Genomic DNA, 16,100 nt, shown 5'->3' on the forward strand with positions numbered 1-16,100 from the left:
GGATGCAGGGTGAATCCAGCAATAGTCCGGTCTTACCCCGGATCTACAATAGGGTTTTAAGCCTTAAGCCATAAGAAATGGGCGAATCACACTCGATTATTCCCGTCGGATTCGACTGTAATTGGTCAATTTCTTACGGCTTAAGTCTTAAAACACCTATTGTAGATCCGGACTTAGGGCGGAATCCATAGACGGTGCTCAAGATTCGAGATGGTCTTAAGATAGCGCATGAACCAATCAGAGAGCCGTATTAGAATCTTAAGATCTTGCTTGAGATTAAGAACGGACTATGGATTCCGGCCTTAATCTCAAGTAATGTCTTAAGATGCTAATACGGCTCTCTGATTGGTTCATGCGCTATCTTAAGACCATCTCGAATCTTGAGCACCGTCTATGGATTCCGCCCCTTGTATTTTATGGTCGCGGACTCGTGAGAATCGAGATCGTCCGCGACTTGACTCATTTGACCATTAGGAAATGTCCTAGCGCCGATCTTGCTCCTCCAACTGACATTTTTACCGTTATTTACTGTTTTCTCAATTGCGGTGTCCAAGAAGGGTGTCATCGGCGTTTCCTTAATCTCGCACGTGCACCGATTCTTATTTTATCCTAGCTGACATTTACGATGAGATAATGGAATCTTCACTTTAGTTTTCCGTGGGAAAAAATTTTTATTACTTTTGAGCTTTAGGAAAAATCAGTTATGTGTAACTGTTTATGTGTATTGACGAACTCCAGATCTCCATGAAAGAAAAGAGTCGTAGGAGTCCGCCGGATCTAACACAATACAAATGCTAAACATTACAAAAATAATTACATAAAAAAATTTCCAACGCATCATTATAATAATGAATATTATATTCTAATATATACTATATAGAATATTTATACTATATTATATAAAATATGTACTATATTATTAATAACGCAATTGCGAATTTATATTATTTCCTTATTTTTTGACATTTGTATACACAATCCCACAAATTATTCATGATTTAAATAACATACATTTTAATTTTTAGAGTGCCTTATAATCATATTGAAAATTTTAATATTAAAATTTAAAGTTAGTGAATATATCAATATCATAAGTTAAACTTGATAACTTGATTTGTATTTTAGTTTAAAAAGTTTTTTAAATTATATATATTTATTATGAAATATTTTTAGAAATAAATAATTTTTATTTTTAAACTAATTTTACACGCAGTATAAAAGGACATGTTTTAGAACAACTCATACATAGTAATTATAAACATATATATTTCTAAATTTTATAAAATACTATTATACATACAACGTATGTAAATTGCATCACATTAAAAAAAAATATATATAAAAAAAACTTAAACCCTATTTTTTTTTTCAAACATAAAATTATATATGTTAATGCTATATCGTGTAATATTATAATAATATTACATGATATAGCGAACTTAATAGTATAATAATAAAATTGATAATAATAGAATTGGCAATTTTATATGTAATACAAGTCTTATATTGCATTTAAAATCATCGCATGTTTGTATAGAAAAAATTAATTGATACTTAATAAAACTTGACAATTATAAAATGTATATGCGTACACAAGTATTCAAGCACAAAATCAGTAGTTTATTTGCAGAACTTTTTTTACATATTGCTGCAACATTATTAAAACATGTTGCGTATTTATATTTTAACAATGTTTCAGAAACATTGCATTGTAATATGCAATGTTGCAACGTTGTAGCAATATTGCTGCAAACATCGGTTGTATGGGATAGTTCTAATTTTATGATTTATTGATTTTGTAAACGTGTGTATATGCATTTAAAGTTCAATAATACTCCGATTTTTATTAAAAATTATGATTTTAATATTATATTAATTATCGTCTAAGTTTGATTATTAATACGAGATGATAACTGTAGAGAAAAAAATTATAATTTTGCGGCAATATATATAAAATTATAGCATTACAATAACGAAATTAATAAATCATGAAATTATTAAATTCATGATTTTTTATTATATCTAAATGCTTAAATAAATAAGTATACACACTTATTTATACCTATAAATGCTTAAGCATACATACTTATTTATTTAAACATTTATATAATAATAAATTATGAATTTACTGATTTCATGATTTATTAGTTTCATAGACATTGTCGTGAACCAAACAGATATGTCACTTTCAAAATTCTTTACTTGCAAATTTTCTGCAAATCAATGTTTCAAAATGAAAATGACATACATTAATTGATTTGGACTATATAATGAAATAATTGTATAATAAATAATGCTGAAAATCATGATGAAATTCGACTCTATTTTCAAGAAACGAGACTCTCGAGAGCTATTTCAAAAAGTTCAGTGGAAGCATGGTGGAAGAAGATGGAGTGGAAGTACAACTATACATGATTTGGCGAGTCATATTGTTACGTAGCAACCAAGAAATGGGTCGGTAGAAATCAACAACCAACAAAGATTGTGGCTACTATTATTGATGTGTAAGTCGCGCTTTAATTATTGGATTGAGTATCGTCCTAATTATCAAGAAAAAATCGGTCGTGGCACGCAATTGAATTCCAGCGAGGATCTTTAAACATGATGCGGGGAAACGTTCCACCGAACTTCTTGGCCGGTGAATTAAATCTTAATTTTTGTTTCAACTTTTGCTTTAAAAAAACGTGTATTTTTAAAGAGAAGAGTGTCGATGGATCTGTCCTTGGCTGCTTAGCATCGATTATGAATGAATTCGAGTTAAAGATTATCCTTTCGTGAGAATTGAGCCAGAACGACTCCGTATGCCCCCTGTAATTTTCATATCTTATATATACAACTTCAATTATCAATCACATCTGTTATTATGTGTCCGTTATTCAGATACATAATGCAGGTATCTTACGTACTACTAAAATAATATTTTTTAATACACCTATAATACTCCGTATGCGGGAATTTAGAAACAGCCTGTAAATATTAGGGTGGTCGTTATTTTAACAATTTTCGAAATTTAATCGGGACACCCCCTAAAGTGGTTCAATATCTCTAAAAAATAACACCATATTTTTTTCAGATTTTTTAAACAATTTTCCGTACCACCGGAGCACAGATAGGTGGAAAAACACCTTTGTGGACAAAATTCGGCCGACGCTCTAATTCTTAACCAAAGTTTAAAGTTTAAAGTTTTTTTTTTAATATAATAATTTGCTCGAAATTGAATAAGCTATAAGCCCATTCTGCGTAAATTTTGATTACGGTCCAAAGTAAAAATTGTCAATCCAATGAAATGAGCAGAAAAAATCAAAATTATACGATAACGAATATTGTATCGGCAATTTTTAATTTGGCCCGTAATCAAGATTTACGCAGATTGGGCTAGCGCATATTTCGAGCAAATTAAAACAAAAACTTTAAAATTGGTTGAGAATTAGAGCGTCGGCCGAATTTTGTCCACAAAGGTGTTTTCCACCCACCCATGCTCCGGTGGCACGAGTTAAAATTGTTCAAAAAATCTGAAAAAAATATGGTGTTATTTTTTCAAGATATTGAACCACTTTAGAGGATGTTCTGATTAAATTTCAAAAATTGTTAAAATAACGATCACTCTAATATATATACTATATACATATTTATATATATATATATGTAGAAATCACAATACAAGCTTTGTATGTTTTCTATGTTTTTTAAAAATAAAATTAATAATTTAATGTAATATATATATACCTCGAAAATAATATTTTCCATTTTTCAATAATTAGATTATTAAAAAATTTAAAAAACTGCTTCTATTTTTAAAGAAAACAATAACAAAATGTTGAATCGATGAATTTCACGACTCAAAACATTACTGTCATTCTTTCTTAAGAGAAATGAGTTATTTTTTTCATAAGACATATTTGGGTTAATGTCTCATGACAGGCGATTATGTACAAGAACTTTATCTTTGCGGAAACTCCCGGATTTTCTGCACCGCATATAATTATCTGTGCGTGTATTTGTATCATGAGATCGTTAATCATTATATTATATCGCGTGCCTACCATGTCGCCGATGTCCCCGTGCAGTCGAAAGGAAGCCCGAAAACCGAGCCCATGCAAACCAACAGAAAAGATATGCGATTAATGCAGTACTTCTCTCCACTTCGCCGAAGATACTTCAATTGGTCTGAAATCAAATTTCTCGCTTTTCTTACGAAGAAAATTGGCGTTCCGTGATTGTGATCGGCGCTTTAACTTCGAAGATGTTGCGCCATAAAAGGGTAGAACGCGAATCGAGTATTAAAAGAAAAAGAATTTTATAACTTTACATATCACAGTGAACAAAGTTATAATAATATCAAATAATTTTTACATTTTGAGAAAGACATTAAAGAATAATCTAAGAGACATCTCAGATGCTTTTAGTAGTTTCCAAACTTTTCTTAATATGTATTTAAATTTCGTGGAGAGAGTATATAGGGTCCGGCAGAATAACATGTAAAAGCGGGCGAATCGTAATTCAGCTAACGTAACAGCATACGTACGCAGAGGATTTTCAAACTCAATTTTCTCGAGAACTAAGTAGAAAATCGAAAAATTTTATTCTATATATATTTTTTACTTTTTTTATAAGGAATCACGTCATGCTTATTTTTACACGTTATTCGGCCAGACCCTGTATACAGGATGTTTGGAAAGTAATGAAAAATCTTTCGCATAGGGACAGAATGGACTAAATTGAGAAGAAAAGTCCTCTACCATTTTACAATTTTCGCAATAGTTAACAAGATATTAATTACTAAATATTGTCGAAAATTGGTCTTCAATAATTTTACTTAAATACTATTAATTTTACAGAAAAACCGAAGAGACAAAAATTGTTTATTTTCTTCTCATAAGGTTCTGAGAATTTTTTCTGAATAAAATGGTAGAGAACTTTTCTTCTCAGTTTAGTCCATTCTGCCCCTATGCGAAAGATTTTTCGTTACTTTCCAAACACCCTGTATAATATTATTATTGCGAGAGGGCAAAAAATTAACATTTTTAATTTACATTATAAAATCTGAGAAATTAATCAATTAAATTTTGTCTCAGGGCGGAGCAAAAGCGACAAGAAGAATGGCGAAGAAAGTGGCACCAGCGGCATTACAGACGGAAGTTCTTAATGATGAGGAATGGATGAAAGTATTAAAACGGAAAGGCTTAGTAGGCGAGTAATTTTTACGAATATCCTTATATATGTAGATAGTTAGTATTTTTATGATCCGAGCATTACGAAAAGATATATTTGATGCAACGTTTCTTATTTAGTAGTGGACGTGTACTCGGATTGGAGTGGTCCTTGCACAGGCATGGTGAGCATTCTGAAGAAGATAAAGATGGAGATCGGAGGCGACGCATTGAGTTACGCAACGGTAATTGCCATAAAAACAATATAAAAAAATTATATTATAAGAATATAAATAAAATAATAAATAATATTGAAACACAGCGAAATCCAGATATAAAATTATTTGTTCAAATAGAATAATGTAGAAACAGTACAGTATAGAGAAATAATATTTATTTTATCGATCCATACATAGAAATTACTTTTTATATCGAATTGATCTTTAATATCTAAATGAATCAACTGTATAAACATATTCTTAGCGTTTCATTCTGTTCGATCATTTTTAGGCGAGTTGTGATCGTGTTACCGACTTGAAGAGGTTTCAAGGAAAAAGCGAACCTACATGGATGTTTATTCATGTAAGTAACCAGCGCGTAATTCATGCTGTGCATAGAAATAATTATTGCAATTGAAAAATCGGTTTTCTCGCAGGAAGGCCGAATGATAAATTTATTGTTCGGAGCGCATTGCCCGCAATTTGTAAAAATACTGATGACCGAGCTCGAAAGAGTTCAAAAGGGCGACGAGCATGAGTAAGTCGGAACGGTCGATGATGCTTCTCACGTAAAAGATAGCTCGTATATTACTATATTTAACTTTTATAATTTAAAATTCGCTGGTAAATACATACCACAACATTTTATTTAAGAATATGTCGGCCTTGTATCGATTAAAGAATTCATTTGTCAAGTATCGATAGAGGTCAAGCATCTTTTATAATGGTATGATTTGTTATATTGTAAAATATAAATGTTTTATTACTTTGAAATTTCATTATTTATTTGTTTTAAAATACAGATTCTCGATAGACGTTTTTGAGAAAAGTCCAGAAGAAGTAGTTCGATTGAAAATCCAGGACGAGGCGAAAATGGCCAAGGAAACAGCAAGGAAATCTCGAAAAGGTATAAAAAGTATAGGTATTATGTAGTAAACACTTTAACTTTCATTTACTTTTGAGGTAATAGTTCGAACATGTAAAATTAATTATGAATTAGATTGGAAGTTGCATGGAACTGTATTTATTGCTTAAGGGAATGCTGGAGCCGCCTGTATTACTAATAAAACTAGCGTTTTTGACGTTTTTGTTTTTGCCTAATTTCTGCGTAGTAGTTTCACAAAATAAAAATTCCTTTCCCACAATTAAAATGTATATGCTAATGTACTTGTCTCTGGTGTATTTCGTGTTCAAAACCGGAAAAAATAAAAAAATTACAGATTTCTTTATCCATTTCTATCTCAGTATGGCGACCATAAGGCTATATGGCGGCTTTCGATTGACGTCGAAGGTAAAATGAATAAGAAGTCTGTAATTTTTTATTTTTTTATTTTCTTCCAGCTTTGAACACAAAATACACCAGCGACAAATACATGCATTATCATGTACATTTTAATCGTGGAAAAGGAATTTTTATTCTGTGAAACCACTACAAAAAAATTGGACAGGAATAAAAACGTTAAAAACACTAGTTTTATCGGTAATACAGGCGGCTCCAGAATCTCTTTAATATAGTAACAAAATCGTCATATAGTTGCTGAAGCTAAGGCAAGGTACGAGGCGGAAATGTTGCATCTGACTACGTCATTATGCAACGAAACTTGCCTACTGCTGTTTCCCTGGATATTCAAGGATGAAGAGGGACGTAGAAGAGATAAGAGAACGAGTCCACCATACGTAGAACTAATCGAGGAATTGCTACCAGAGAACTACATGGTGGAACAAGAACTACGTAAACGAATGAACGCGGATCTGCTCCAGCAAATGCTTCATGAAGTATTTCAATTTTTTCGACTGTAACTTGTATCAATATTAATAAAAATTTACTGTGCTATTTTTTAACTTGCTGCAGTCCACGTATAGCTTTACAAAAACCAGCAAACAATTGCTCTTTGACGGTAAATGTATGTTTATGCGATTGAAGATCGTCGAAGGAAGAAAGCAACTTGACGTTCATAATCACCTGTGCAATATCTTGTTCAATGAATCAACAGTACCGGAATTGGAGGACAATTTAAATGAAGATTGGTATGCGCTATAATTTAACTAACACAGACAAATTTCTAATATAAAATTCGTAAAAGATAACTCTGTGACCTCCTAGTAAACGAGAATGGATTAAAATGAATTGAAATTTTTATCCATTTAAATCTATCCAAATGCGTACTTTAATGGCATTCATAGTCTATGTTCATTTTTTAGATTAAAATTGGATTGAAAAAAATTTTGAATTAAGCAATTCACGATGCATTTAAAGAACTGAAATTTTATTTAGATTGAAAAGCACGTGCTTTATGCAATTCCTATAAATGAATAAAAATGCATTGAGATTGGAAAGAATTCATTTCAACGTTCGCAAATGCGTATTTCTAAAAATTTGAATCCATTTCGATCCATTCTCGTTTACTAAGTTTATATGATATTCTCACGAAGTAATACAGACGGTCACATCATTAATTATTAGTAGTAGTACAATTAATTTTAATTGTTATTACAGTCAATTTATGTTTTATGTATAGCTACGCCGGAAAACATCGTCCAGCTTTTGAAGTTCCTGATAAGGAAAATAAAAAATTTCCTTTCATTTGGACGCCTCCGAATTCCAGGAACAAGGCTGTCGTTTTTCGTACAATATTCACCGTTTACACTAATACAATGTATCCGGTAAATATATTTGAGAAACGTTTTTTGCATTCGGAGGTCTTTTCCAACATTCTTCAAGGACTTAAATTGAGAATAACTATTTACAGTTATACATAAAATTAAATATAGTCTAATTATAATTCTAATTACAAGTGATAATAATTTTTTTAAATTATAATACTTATTTAATTTAATTATATTATTTTTTCTTTTAATCCACAGTATGAAGATAAGATAGCTAAAGTGCCAATAACCGTCTTCAAATATGATTATACGCGTAAGAATGATTTAAAAATGGTGCTGGAAATGTTTGATGATGATATCATCAATTTTGGTATATTTGAATATGATAAACCGCCTGAGGCTAAGATGATTGCCAAAAGTATAGAGGCATTTGAGATGAGTACAGAAGAAAAAACGGGGTATTCTTCTCTATTTTAAGTTAAAAATTTAATGATATAATCAATTTTTTTAAACTTAAAGAAATTAATTTCAAAATTATAACAATTTTTTTAAAAGCTTTAAACAGTTAATGTTTTATCACTTAAATCTAATCAATTTATTACCATTTCTAAAATACTCCATTATATCATATCATATATGCAGATATGGTTATGTTTTTAAATTTTACATTTTTGTCAATTTTTCAATCATAAATAATTAATATATTTGAATAATCTTCTCAAGGTGTGAAAAAAGTGATATAATACATCAAATTAAGTATTTAATCTCTTTTATATATCAATAAAGAGAAAGCTAATTATTATATAGTTTTATCTGTGCACTAAAGTACTTCACTTTTCCTTCACAGTTACGAAATATTTGTCTGTACCGTAAAAAAAGTAGGTTGCGAGGCATTTTTGGGCTTCGCCGGGATCGGACCTTTTCATGTGAGTGAAAATTTAGAGAAGGCTGTTGAAGAATCGAAATTATATTTCCCAGACATTGTCGCTGTAGAAGAATCGCAATCGGACGACGAGGAAAAACTCGAAGAAGAGCATCAAGATGATACGATAACGTGATTATTGTTATCGTCGTGAGCATACTGGGTGAGGCATTTAAAACTGGTTACCTGAATAACTCGCTTGTTTTTAACAATAGAAAAATGCCAAACAAAAGTTGCATGGTTTCAAAGGGAACAATATTTGGGTCATGTTGTCTTTCTTCTAGATGAAGGCGTAAAAAAGATATGAAGGTTACCTCCATTTTTTTAAACGAAATTGCATGATTTTTTTTACACAATATGGTTCCTCTAATTATTCTGCATATAAAAGTATGAAGGTAGTGATATCAAAAAACCAATAGTTTACGAGATATTTTATATTTTATTCTGTCATATGTTGGCATAAAATATCCCAGATAGCTAAATGTTAGCAGGATGTCGACAGACTGGTAGCAGATTTGATCAGAAGATGTTAGCAGACTGTCTACAACTGATGTCGCATTTTGCTCCTGTTCTGCCGACAGAACCTGTTAACATTCTATGCAAACAGATTAGCAGCAGAAATCAAACAGAACCTGCTGATAGAATCTGATAGCAGATTACGAACAGAAACCAAGCAGAGCCTGCTGATATAACTTGACAGATTGGCAGCAGAAACCGAGTAAGATCTGTCATTTTCATATACGGTGTCGTATATGAAAGATCTGTCATTTTCATATACGAGATGGACTTGCTTCTGGTCCCTTGGAGATAGAGTCTGGCCACACACCGTGATTGTTTTCATTGGTCAATCCCAAAACTCCCTCACAATGGCGTGACCAATTACACAGTACAGAAATCGCGCGTATATATGTATATAGATTACAATCCGCTTGAAAATATGAAGACAATGGCCAGTATTCATAGTAGGTTCTTATTTTAAGACCGTCTTAAGTAATGTCTTAAGTCACTGCGGCCCTCTGATTGGTTCATGACATCTTAAGATTGTACTTAAGATGGTCTTAAATATAAGATCCGATTATGAATACCGGCCTATGAACGCTTCGAAATATCTATTATACGCAACAGTAAGGCATTTTATGTATTCTGTAAATAATGTAATATATTGCGTAATAAAATTCCTTTTATGATTAACATGTTGTAATAATGTTATTTTTGCTAGATTAGAAAGCTACTTACGGATTTTACACTTCTAATAAATGTGAAATTGACAAGTTGCAACACGATAATATTATAATTAACTTACCGGCTGGTATTCATAGTCAGATCTTATATTTAAGACCGTCTTAAGTTCAGCCTTGAGGTGTCATGAACCAATCAGAGAGCCGCATTAGCGTCTTAAGACATTACTTAAGACGGTCTTGAATATGAGATCTAACTATGAATACCGGCCTAAGGTCGTACAGTGTCCCTAAAAGATAGAGGCCGGAATCCATAGGCCGGTCTTAGACCGGTATTCATAGTCGATTCTTATTTCAAGACCGTCTTAAGTAATGTCTTAAGACACTAATGCGGCCCTCTGATTGGTTCGTGACATCTTAAGACTGTACTTAAGACGGTCTTGAATATAAGATCTGACTATGAATACCGGCCGTAATCTCAAGCAATGGGCGCGTTCAAGTTGACAAAGCGGCTAACCTGCTCGCCAAGCAAATGAACATAATTGGTTGTTACTTATAGATCCAACCAATCATATTCAATCGCTCGGTAAGCACGCCTAGCCGCTTTGCCGTCTTGAACTCGCCCAATGTCTTAAGATGCTAATATGCTCTCTGATTGGTTCATTCACTGACTTAAGACCATCTCAAATCTTGAGCACAGCACCGTCTATGGATTCCGCCTTATAGCTGCGGTCGCTTTGTCGCTTGCAGCGTTGTGAGCATTCTTGCAATTATCCTAGTTTAATATTTAATAAACAACAAGGATGAAACAACGCTTAAAGCGTTGTGATCGCCAAAGCGAACATAGCCTAGAGTACACACACATATTCGTCGCCATTTTGAGAGCACTTCCGCTGAATGTCCATTGTCCAGACTCTCTACTTCTAGGGACTCTAAGGTCGTAGTACTGAATGCACCCTCTGTGTCTCGTCGGTGGTTCGCAGTAGAACGATGGAACGAGTTTCTAAACTATGTTCTCGTTCATGGTTGGCCGAAACATGACAGTTCGTGACCTAGTTCATACAGAGGAAGGAGAAAAAGAGGAAAGTTGCGGTGAATTGTGCAGTTTATCATGCCCTTCGACTTCGATGGCATCACCAACCTGAACATACGATCACGACGACACGATTTCAATTTTTGAGTCAGGCACGGACATTCGGAAAATTCGGTAAGTGAGACCATTCATCTCGAAAAGTATTTCTCACGAGTTCTTTCTTTCCTTCCTTGTCACTTTTACTTTCGAAACAGCTGTTCGCGATTGCGGCGATAGGTTTCGTTGTCTCCTGAAATTGACGATGTCTCTCAGGGTATTGCGATTGCCTGCCTTATCTTTGTTGACATTGGGTATTGTTTGTTCTAGCACAATGTCTCATAACATCGCCTGCCTCTGTATCTGTCAGACCTCTCAATGAAATAGGCATACACGCACACATCTACACATATGTGAGAATTTCCGAAAATACGATACTTTATTCTGAAGAAAGAAGTGTAAATAACAATTTCCATTTAACATAAGACTTTCCTTACTGATAAGGTTTAAATAGGTATGCAAAAGAGTAACTATACTTTTTCCTTATGAAGAAAATGGCTGATGTAATGGCTGAAGTAACAATAGATTCTTCCTTCTTCAGAGATTGCATCATTTTTTGCAAAGAAAAAATTCATAAAAATTTTATTCTGTTGATTTAAGACAGATTTTGCTTTTCATTTAGTGACACGAGTTGATTCAAACATTATTTTATTTTTATTGACATTCAATAAATAACAAAGACAGAATGATACTTGTGTTCCCTGGTAAAAAAAAGTTGGTAGAGAGAACGATAGAAAAATCCTATCGTTTTGAATATGAAATTTAGTTCGTGAATTCATTAATTTGAATCAGATCTTATAGGAATCTTGTACAAATCTTATAGAATCCGATAAAATATAATAGGATTCATATCCAATCAATAGTGATTCTTGCAAGGATAGAAAATAATATAAACTTATAGAAAACGATATAGAAATTGGGTGCGTTCAGCAGAACGTTTGTTTTGCAACTGTTGTAAGTTTCCTTCGCGCTAATTGGATCATACTTTTAGATCTAGAAGAATGGTCCTATCTCAGCAGACAATCATAAAACGGTTGCAAAACTGTTGAGTCTGCTGAACGCAGCCACTGATAGAAATTCTATCGTTTTCAATTGTTCTCAATTTTTTTTATCAGGGTTAACTCTGTTGACTTGTGTCATCAAATAAAAAGCACCTTTTAACAGAACTTTTTTTGATAGAAAATTTTTTTATTAAGATAAAAACGAGTGTAAATAGGACAGAAAACATGATTAAAGTATAAGACGCTAATTATGAGACATTGCATAAGTATGATACAATCTCTGTTCAATGTGGTGATCAAGGACATTTTCACGAGTGTTTTCTTCAAAGATACCAAAGAATTTATGAATTATCGCAAAGACATTATCAATGAATCACAACACAGTGATAACTCATAAACCTTATTCTATGTGGTGTTACATCGTGTTATGAGAAATTATTTCACATTTTATACACACAATCATATCGTACTTTTTAAATATATTTCCTAAAGTCTTTATTTTTATGAATAAATTTATAAAAGTAATTTATAAAAAGTAAAAAAATAAAAAATACTTTTTAAACCTATTATTTGTTTTATAATTTGATTAGAATTTTTGTAGATGTTCCTACTAAATAATGAATATAAATATTTACAATATAATTAATAAACTAATTATTAAGGCTCAATTGAGATAAATCAATACAATCAAATAATGCCGATTAGAGCCAACACAAGATGTCAATGTGAAGTTTGGTTTATTTAAAATAAAGTAATTTCAATCGCAAACGTTTCGATCCAATTTCGGATCCTTATCAATGCTCACATATATGTTAACAGAATTGGTCAGCTAAGCGTAGTGATATAACGGCGATGTATAAATATATTTTTTTATAATTTTATAGTTGCAAAAATAACTATAAAAATAATCATTATAATTTATGATTTTATGATTGTAGATATGGAATCCTTCCTGCAACTTTTTGATCCACAAAACGATAAGGATTTAAGAAAGAGACAATGGGATGATTCCGAGAATGAAGGAAACGGATTGTCGGACTGTGACACTTCTAGCGCTGATGAGGATCAAGAAGATCGATTGCCACCAGAGCCAGAACAAGGAAACATAGAGTACAAATTAAAATTGATAAATCCATCTAGTCAACGTTTTGAACATCTCGTTACCCAGATGAAATGGAGGTTAAAAGAAGGACATGGAGAAGCGATTTATCAAATTGGTATAAATAGTTACAATGGCAATTTTGTATAACTTTCTTTTTTATTGTCTCTTAATATATTACAATATGTAGGAGTGGAGGACAATGGAAGACTGGCAGGTTTAACAAAAGATGAAATGAAAGCGTCCTTGAAGACTCTCAAGGATATGGCTTCCAGACTGGGTGCTACTATAAGAGTATTACGCGAGCGAATAGCCACAAGTTCTGCAAATAAGACCCTGGCGTCGCAAAATAATAATAATAGTAATAATAATAATAATGAGGAAAAAAAAGTCGCTGAAGTGCTGGTAAAAAAATTACGGAAGGATGACAGAGAGGACCAGGATAGTATCATAGACCTGAGATTGGCAGTCACTGGTGCACAGGATGCTGGAAAGTCGACTCTCTTAGGTGAGAGGATTAGCAGAGGATATTTAAGGTAGAGAAACGTCACTGATAGTCTACGCTACGCTCTGCTATTCGCGATCTACTTTATATGAATGTATCGAAAATACGATTATGAAGATTGTAAGCGAAACTATGTATATAGGGGTACTGACGCAAGGTGAACTGGACAATGGAAGAGGTAGAGCGAGGCTTAACATGTTGCGTCACTTGCATGAGATAAAGACTGGTCGTACATCCTCGATATCGCATGAGATTATCGGATTCGATAACACGGGTCACGTTTTGAACTATGCCGAAATGGCGACGGCTGAAGAGATATGCGAGCACGCGTCAAAAGTTGTTACATTTATCGATTTGGCAGGACATCGAAAGTACTTGAGGACGACGGTACTTGGGCTGACAGGTATACATAACTTTTAAAAATCTAACTGTTTAAGACTATTATAATATTCTATTACAAAGATTGTGAATTATTCTAAAATATTTCTTATTATTTCCAGTAACTTGTATAAGAAATTATCAAAAAAATTATATATTATTTGAAAATAATTATATTTCCTCACATACACAGGATATTCGCCACATCACGTTATGCTAGTGGTGGCCCCACCTTTGAACGAAGCGTCCCAGGAACACATGGCTCTTTGTTTAGCATTAAAACTTCCGTTCTTCATTGTTGTGAATAAAATCGATTTGGGATTTTGCGACATGTCTGAAACCCTAACTCAACTTGAGAACGCTATGATGACGCAGGGCTATCCCAAGCAATTAGTACTGTTTAGCAATAATGACTTACCATCATGGGACTACACGTCTGATGTGATACCAGTATTTAATGTCAGTTGTGTTACCGGTGAGGGTTTGGAAGAATTGACTATGTTTATAAAAAATTTATCACCTTACGAGACGAATTCGATCGACTCGGATCCAGAATCGTGTCTATTTCAAATTGACGAGACGTTTAGGTATGTGCAATCCGGTTTTTATATTTTTAAATATTTCATTAATAAAGCTAATTTTACGAATCTTTGACATTTTAAGAATAATTATATTTTTTGCATATTTAACATATATCACAGCAAAAAGCCTTTACAAATACATGAAAAAAATGTATTATTTTTTTATATAGGGTAGTAGGTTTAACACAACCAGTTTTAGGAGGGTTACTTGTTAAGGGAGCAATCGCACCGGGAACTCGTTTATTGGTAGGACCCTTGCCGGACGGAGAATTTAGCCCAGTGAAAGTAGTTAGTCTACATCGTAATAAAGCTCCATGCTGTTTAGTTAGAGCGTCACAGAGCGCCAGTTTGACTCTAGCACCACCGACGAATCGTAGCCCTCCGTTGCCACATCTTCGCCCAGGGATGGTTTTAGTCTCTCTACGTGATCGACCGCACGCAACACTCTTCTTTCAGGTGTGTGAAGAAACTTCAACGTATTTGACGTATTTGACATAATCATTCTTATTGCGAATATTTCTACCATTATTCAGGTAACGAGGTAACGTTTTAATGATGTCTTGTTGACATTAAATGATGACTCAATAATGTCTTAATGACATTAAAGATTATTGACATTACCTTGTTATTTGGGTAATAGATGGCGATACAAATTCTTATTTTTATCAATTTGAGAAGCTGTGTCTATCATATATAATCTTTTTTTTTTAAATTTGTTCTTAAAGTAGATTTTATTCCAGTTTGCAATTAAAATGTACATAGTGATCGAGTTGCGTAGCTGATCTTGTTTCTGTAAAGATGCTAGAAGTTTAAATATTCTGTTTCAGGCGACTGTTTTAATAGTATATCACGCTACCGCAATATTTCCTGGGTTTCAAACGACAGTACACGTGGGTAATGTTAGGCAAACTTGCGTCATTGAGGGAATAATGGATGCGAATGACAGGGGGCTGCAGACGAACGATACTGCTTCTGTGTTATTTAGATTCGTCAGTCATCCGGAATATCTTCACGTTGGGATGCGACTGTTGTTCAGGGAGGGACGTACTAAGGGGATTGGCAAAATCACGCAAATCTTTCCCGTGATTGGGTCGCAGAACTCGATCAAATAAAGTAGCGATGTAAATTGAGTCCGTTTTCATGGTATTTATGTATATGTAATTTAAAGAAGGAACGAAAAAAATGCATAAATGTTTTATAAAAATAGAATTATACCGCTGATGTTATTGACAATGTACTAATATATTTTGTTCGTTATATACTTTATTCAAAATAATTGGATCGCTTATTGGAATGTCATTATTTTATAATACATATGAAGTAAATGTAATA

At 32.8% G+C, this 16,100-nt stretch overlaps 2 protein-coding genes across 4 annotated transcripts; both read left to right on the forward strand.

The window, feature by feature from the left end:
* Nucleotides 1-4,154: 4,154 nt before the first annotated feature.
* On the forward strand, nucleotides 4,155-9,033 carry LOC108731929 (uncharacterized). Its single transcript, XM_018462486.1, has 11 exons — nucleotides 4,155-4,261; nucleotides 5,076-5,190; nucleotides 5,292-5,395; nucleotides 5,661-5,732; nucleotides 5,806-5,906; nucleotides 6,172-6,275; nucleotides 6,903-7,144; nucleotides 7,221-7,396; nucleotides 7,888-8,032; nucleotides 8,234-8,433; nucleotides 8,823-9,033. Exons 1-11 carry the CDS (start codon nucleotides 4,244-4,246, stop codon nucleotides 9,031-9,033), a joined length of 1,488 nt encoding a protein of 495 aa, XP_018317988.1. The 5' UTR covers nucleotides 4,155-4,243.
* Nucleotides 9,034-11,077: 2,044 nt separating this feature from the next.
* On the forward strand, nucleotides 11,078-15,940 carry LOC108732105 (GTP-binding protein 2). 3 transcript variants are annotated; one of them, XM_018462750.1, is made up of 8 exons: nucleotides 11,078-11,282; nucleotides 11,475-11,658; nucleotides 13,144-13,422; nucleotides 13,495-13,812; nucleotides 13,952-14,212; nucleotides 14,381-14,774; nucleotides 14,939-15,224; nucleotides 15,596-15,940. In XM_018462750.1, the coding sequence occupies exons 3-8, from the start codon at nucleotides 13,146-13,148 to the stop codon at nucleotides 15,878-15,880; spliced, it is 1,821 nt and encodes a 606-aa protein (XP_018318252.1). In that variant the 5' UTR covers nucleotides 11,078-11,282; nucleotides 11,475-11,658; nucleotides 13,144-13,145; the 3' UTR covers nucleotides 15,881-15,940. The 3 variants fall into 3 exon arrangements, with proteins under 3 accessions (XP_018318252.1, XP_018318253.1, XP_018318254.1); XM_018462751.1 differs by having other exon boundaries at nucleotides 11,475-11,557; XM_018462752.1 differs by lacking the exon at nucleotides 11,475-11,658.
* Nucleotides 15,941-16,100: the final 160 nt, after the last annotated feature.

The sequence above is a fragment of the Mycetomoellerius zeteki genome, unplaced genomic scaffold (genome assembly GCF_001594055.1).
Source record: "Mycetomoellerius zeteki isolate Tzet28-1 unplaced genomic scaffold, Tzet1.0 scaffold145, whole genome shotgun sequence".
Taxonomy (NCBI): domain Eukaryota; kingdom Metazoa; phylum Arthropoda; class Insecta; order Hymenoptera; family Formicidae; genus Mycetomoellerius; species Mycetomoellerius zeteki.

Excerpts from the sequence above, each read along its gene's own strand:
- LOC108732105 (XM_018462750.1), top strand. The coding sequence starts at position 13,146 with ATGGAATCCTTCCTGCAACTTTTTGATCCACAAAACGATAAGGATTTA. Across the intron at positions 13,423-13,494 it reads AGAAGCGATTTATCAAATTG|GAGTGGAGGACAATGGAAGA; the intron begins GTATAAATAGTT and ends TACAATATGTAG. Across the intron at positions 14,775-14,938 it reads CAAATTGACGAGACGTTTAG|GGTAGTAGGTTTAACACAAC; the intron begins GTATGTGCAATC and ends TTTTTTATATAG.
- LOC108731929 (XM_018462486.1), top strand. Across the intron at positions 5,396-5,660 it reads ACGCATTGAGTTACGCAACG|GCGAGTTGTGATCGTGTTAC; the intron begins GTAATTGCCATA and ends GATCATTTTTAG. Across the intron at positions 8,033-8,233 it reads ACACTAATACAATGTATCCG|TATGAAGATAAGATAGCTAA; the intron begins GTAAATATATTT and ends TTTAATCCACAG.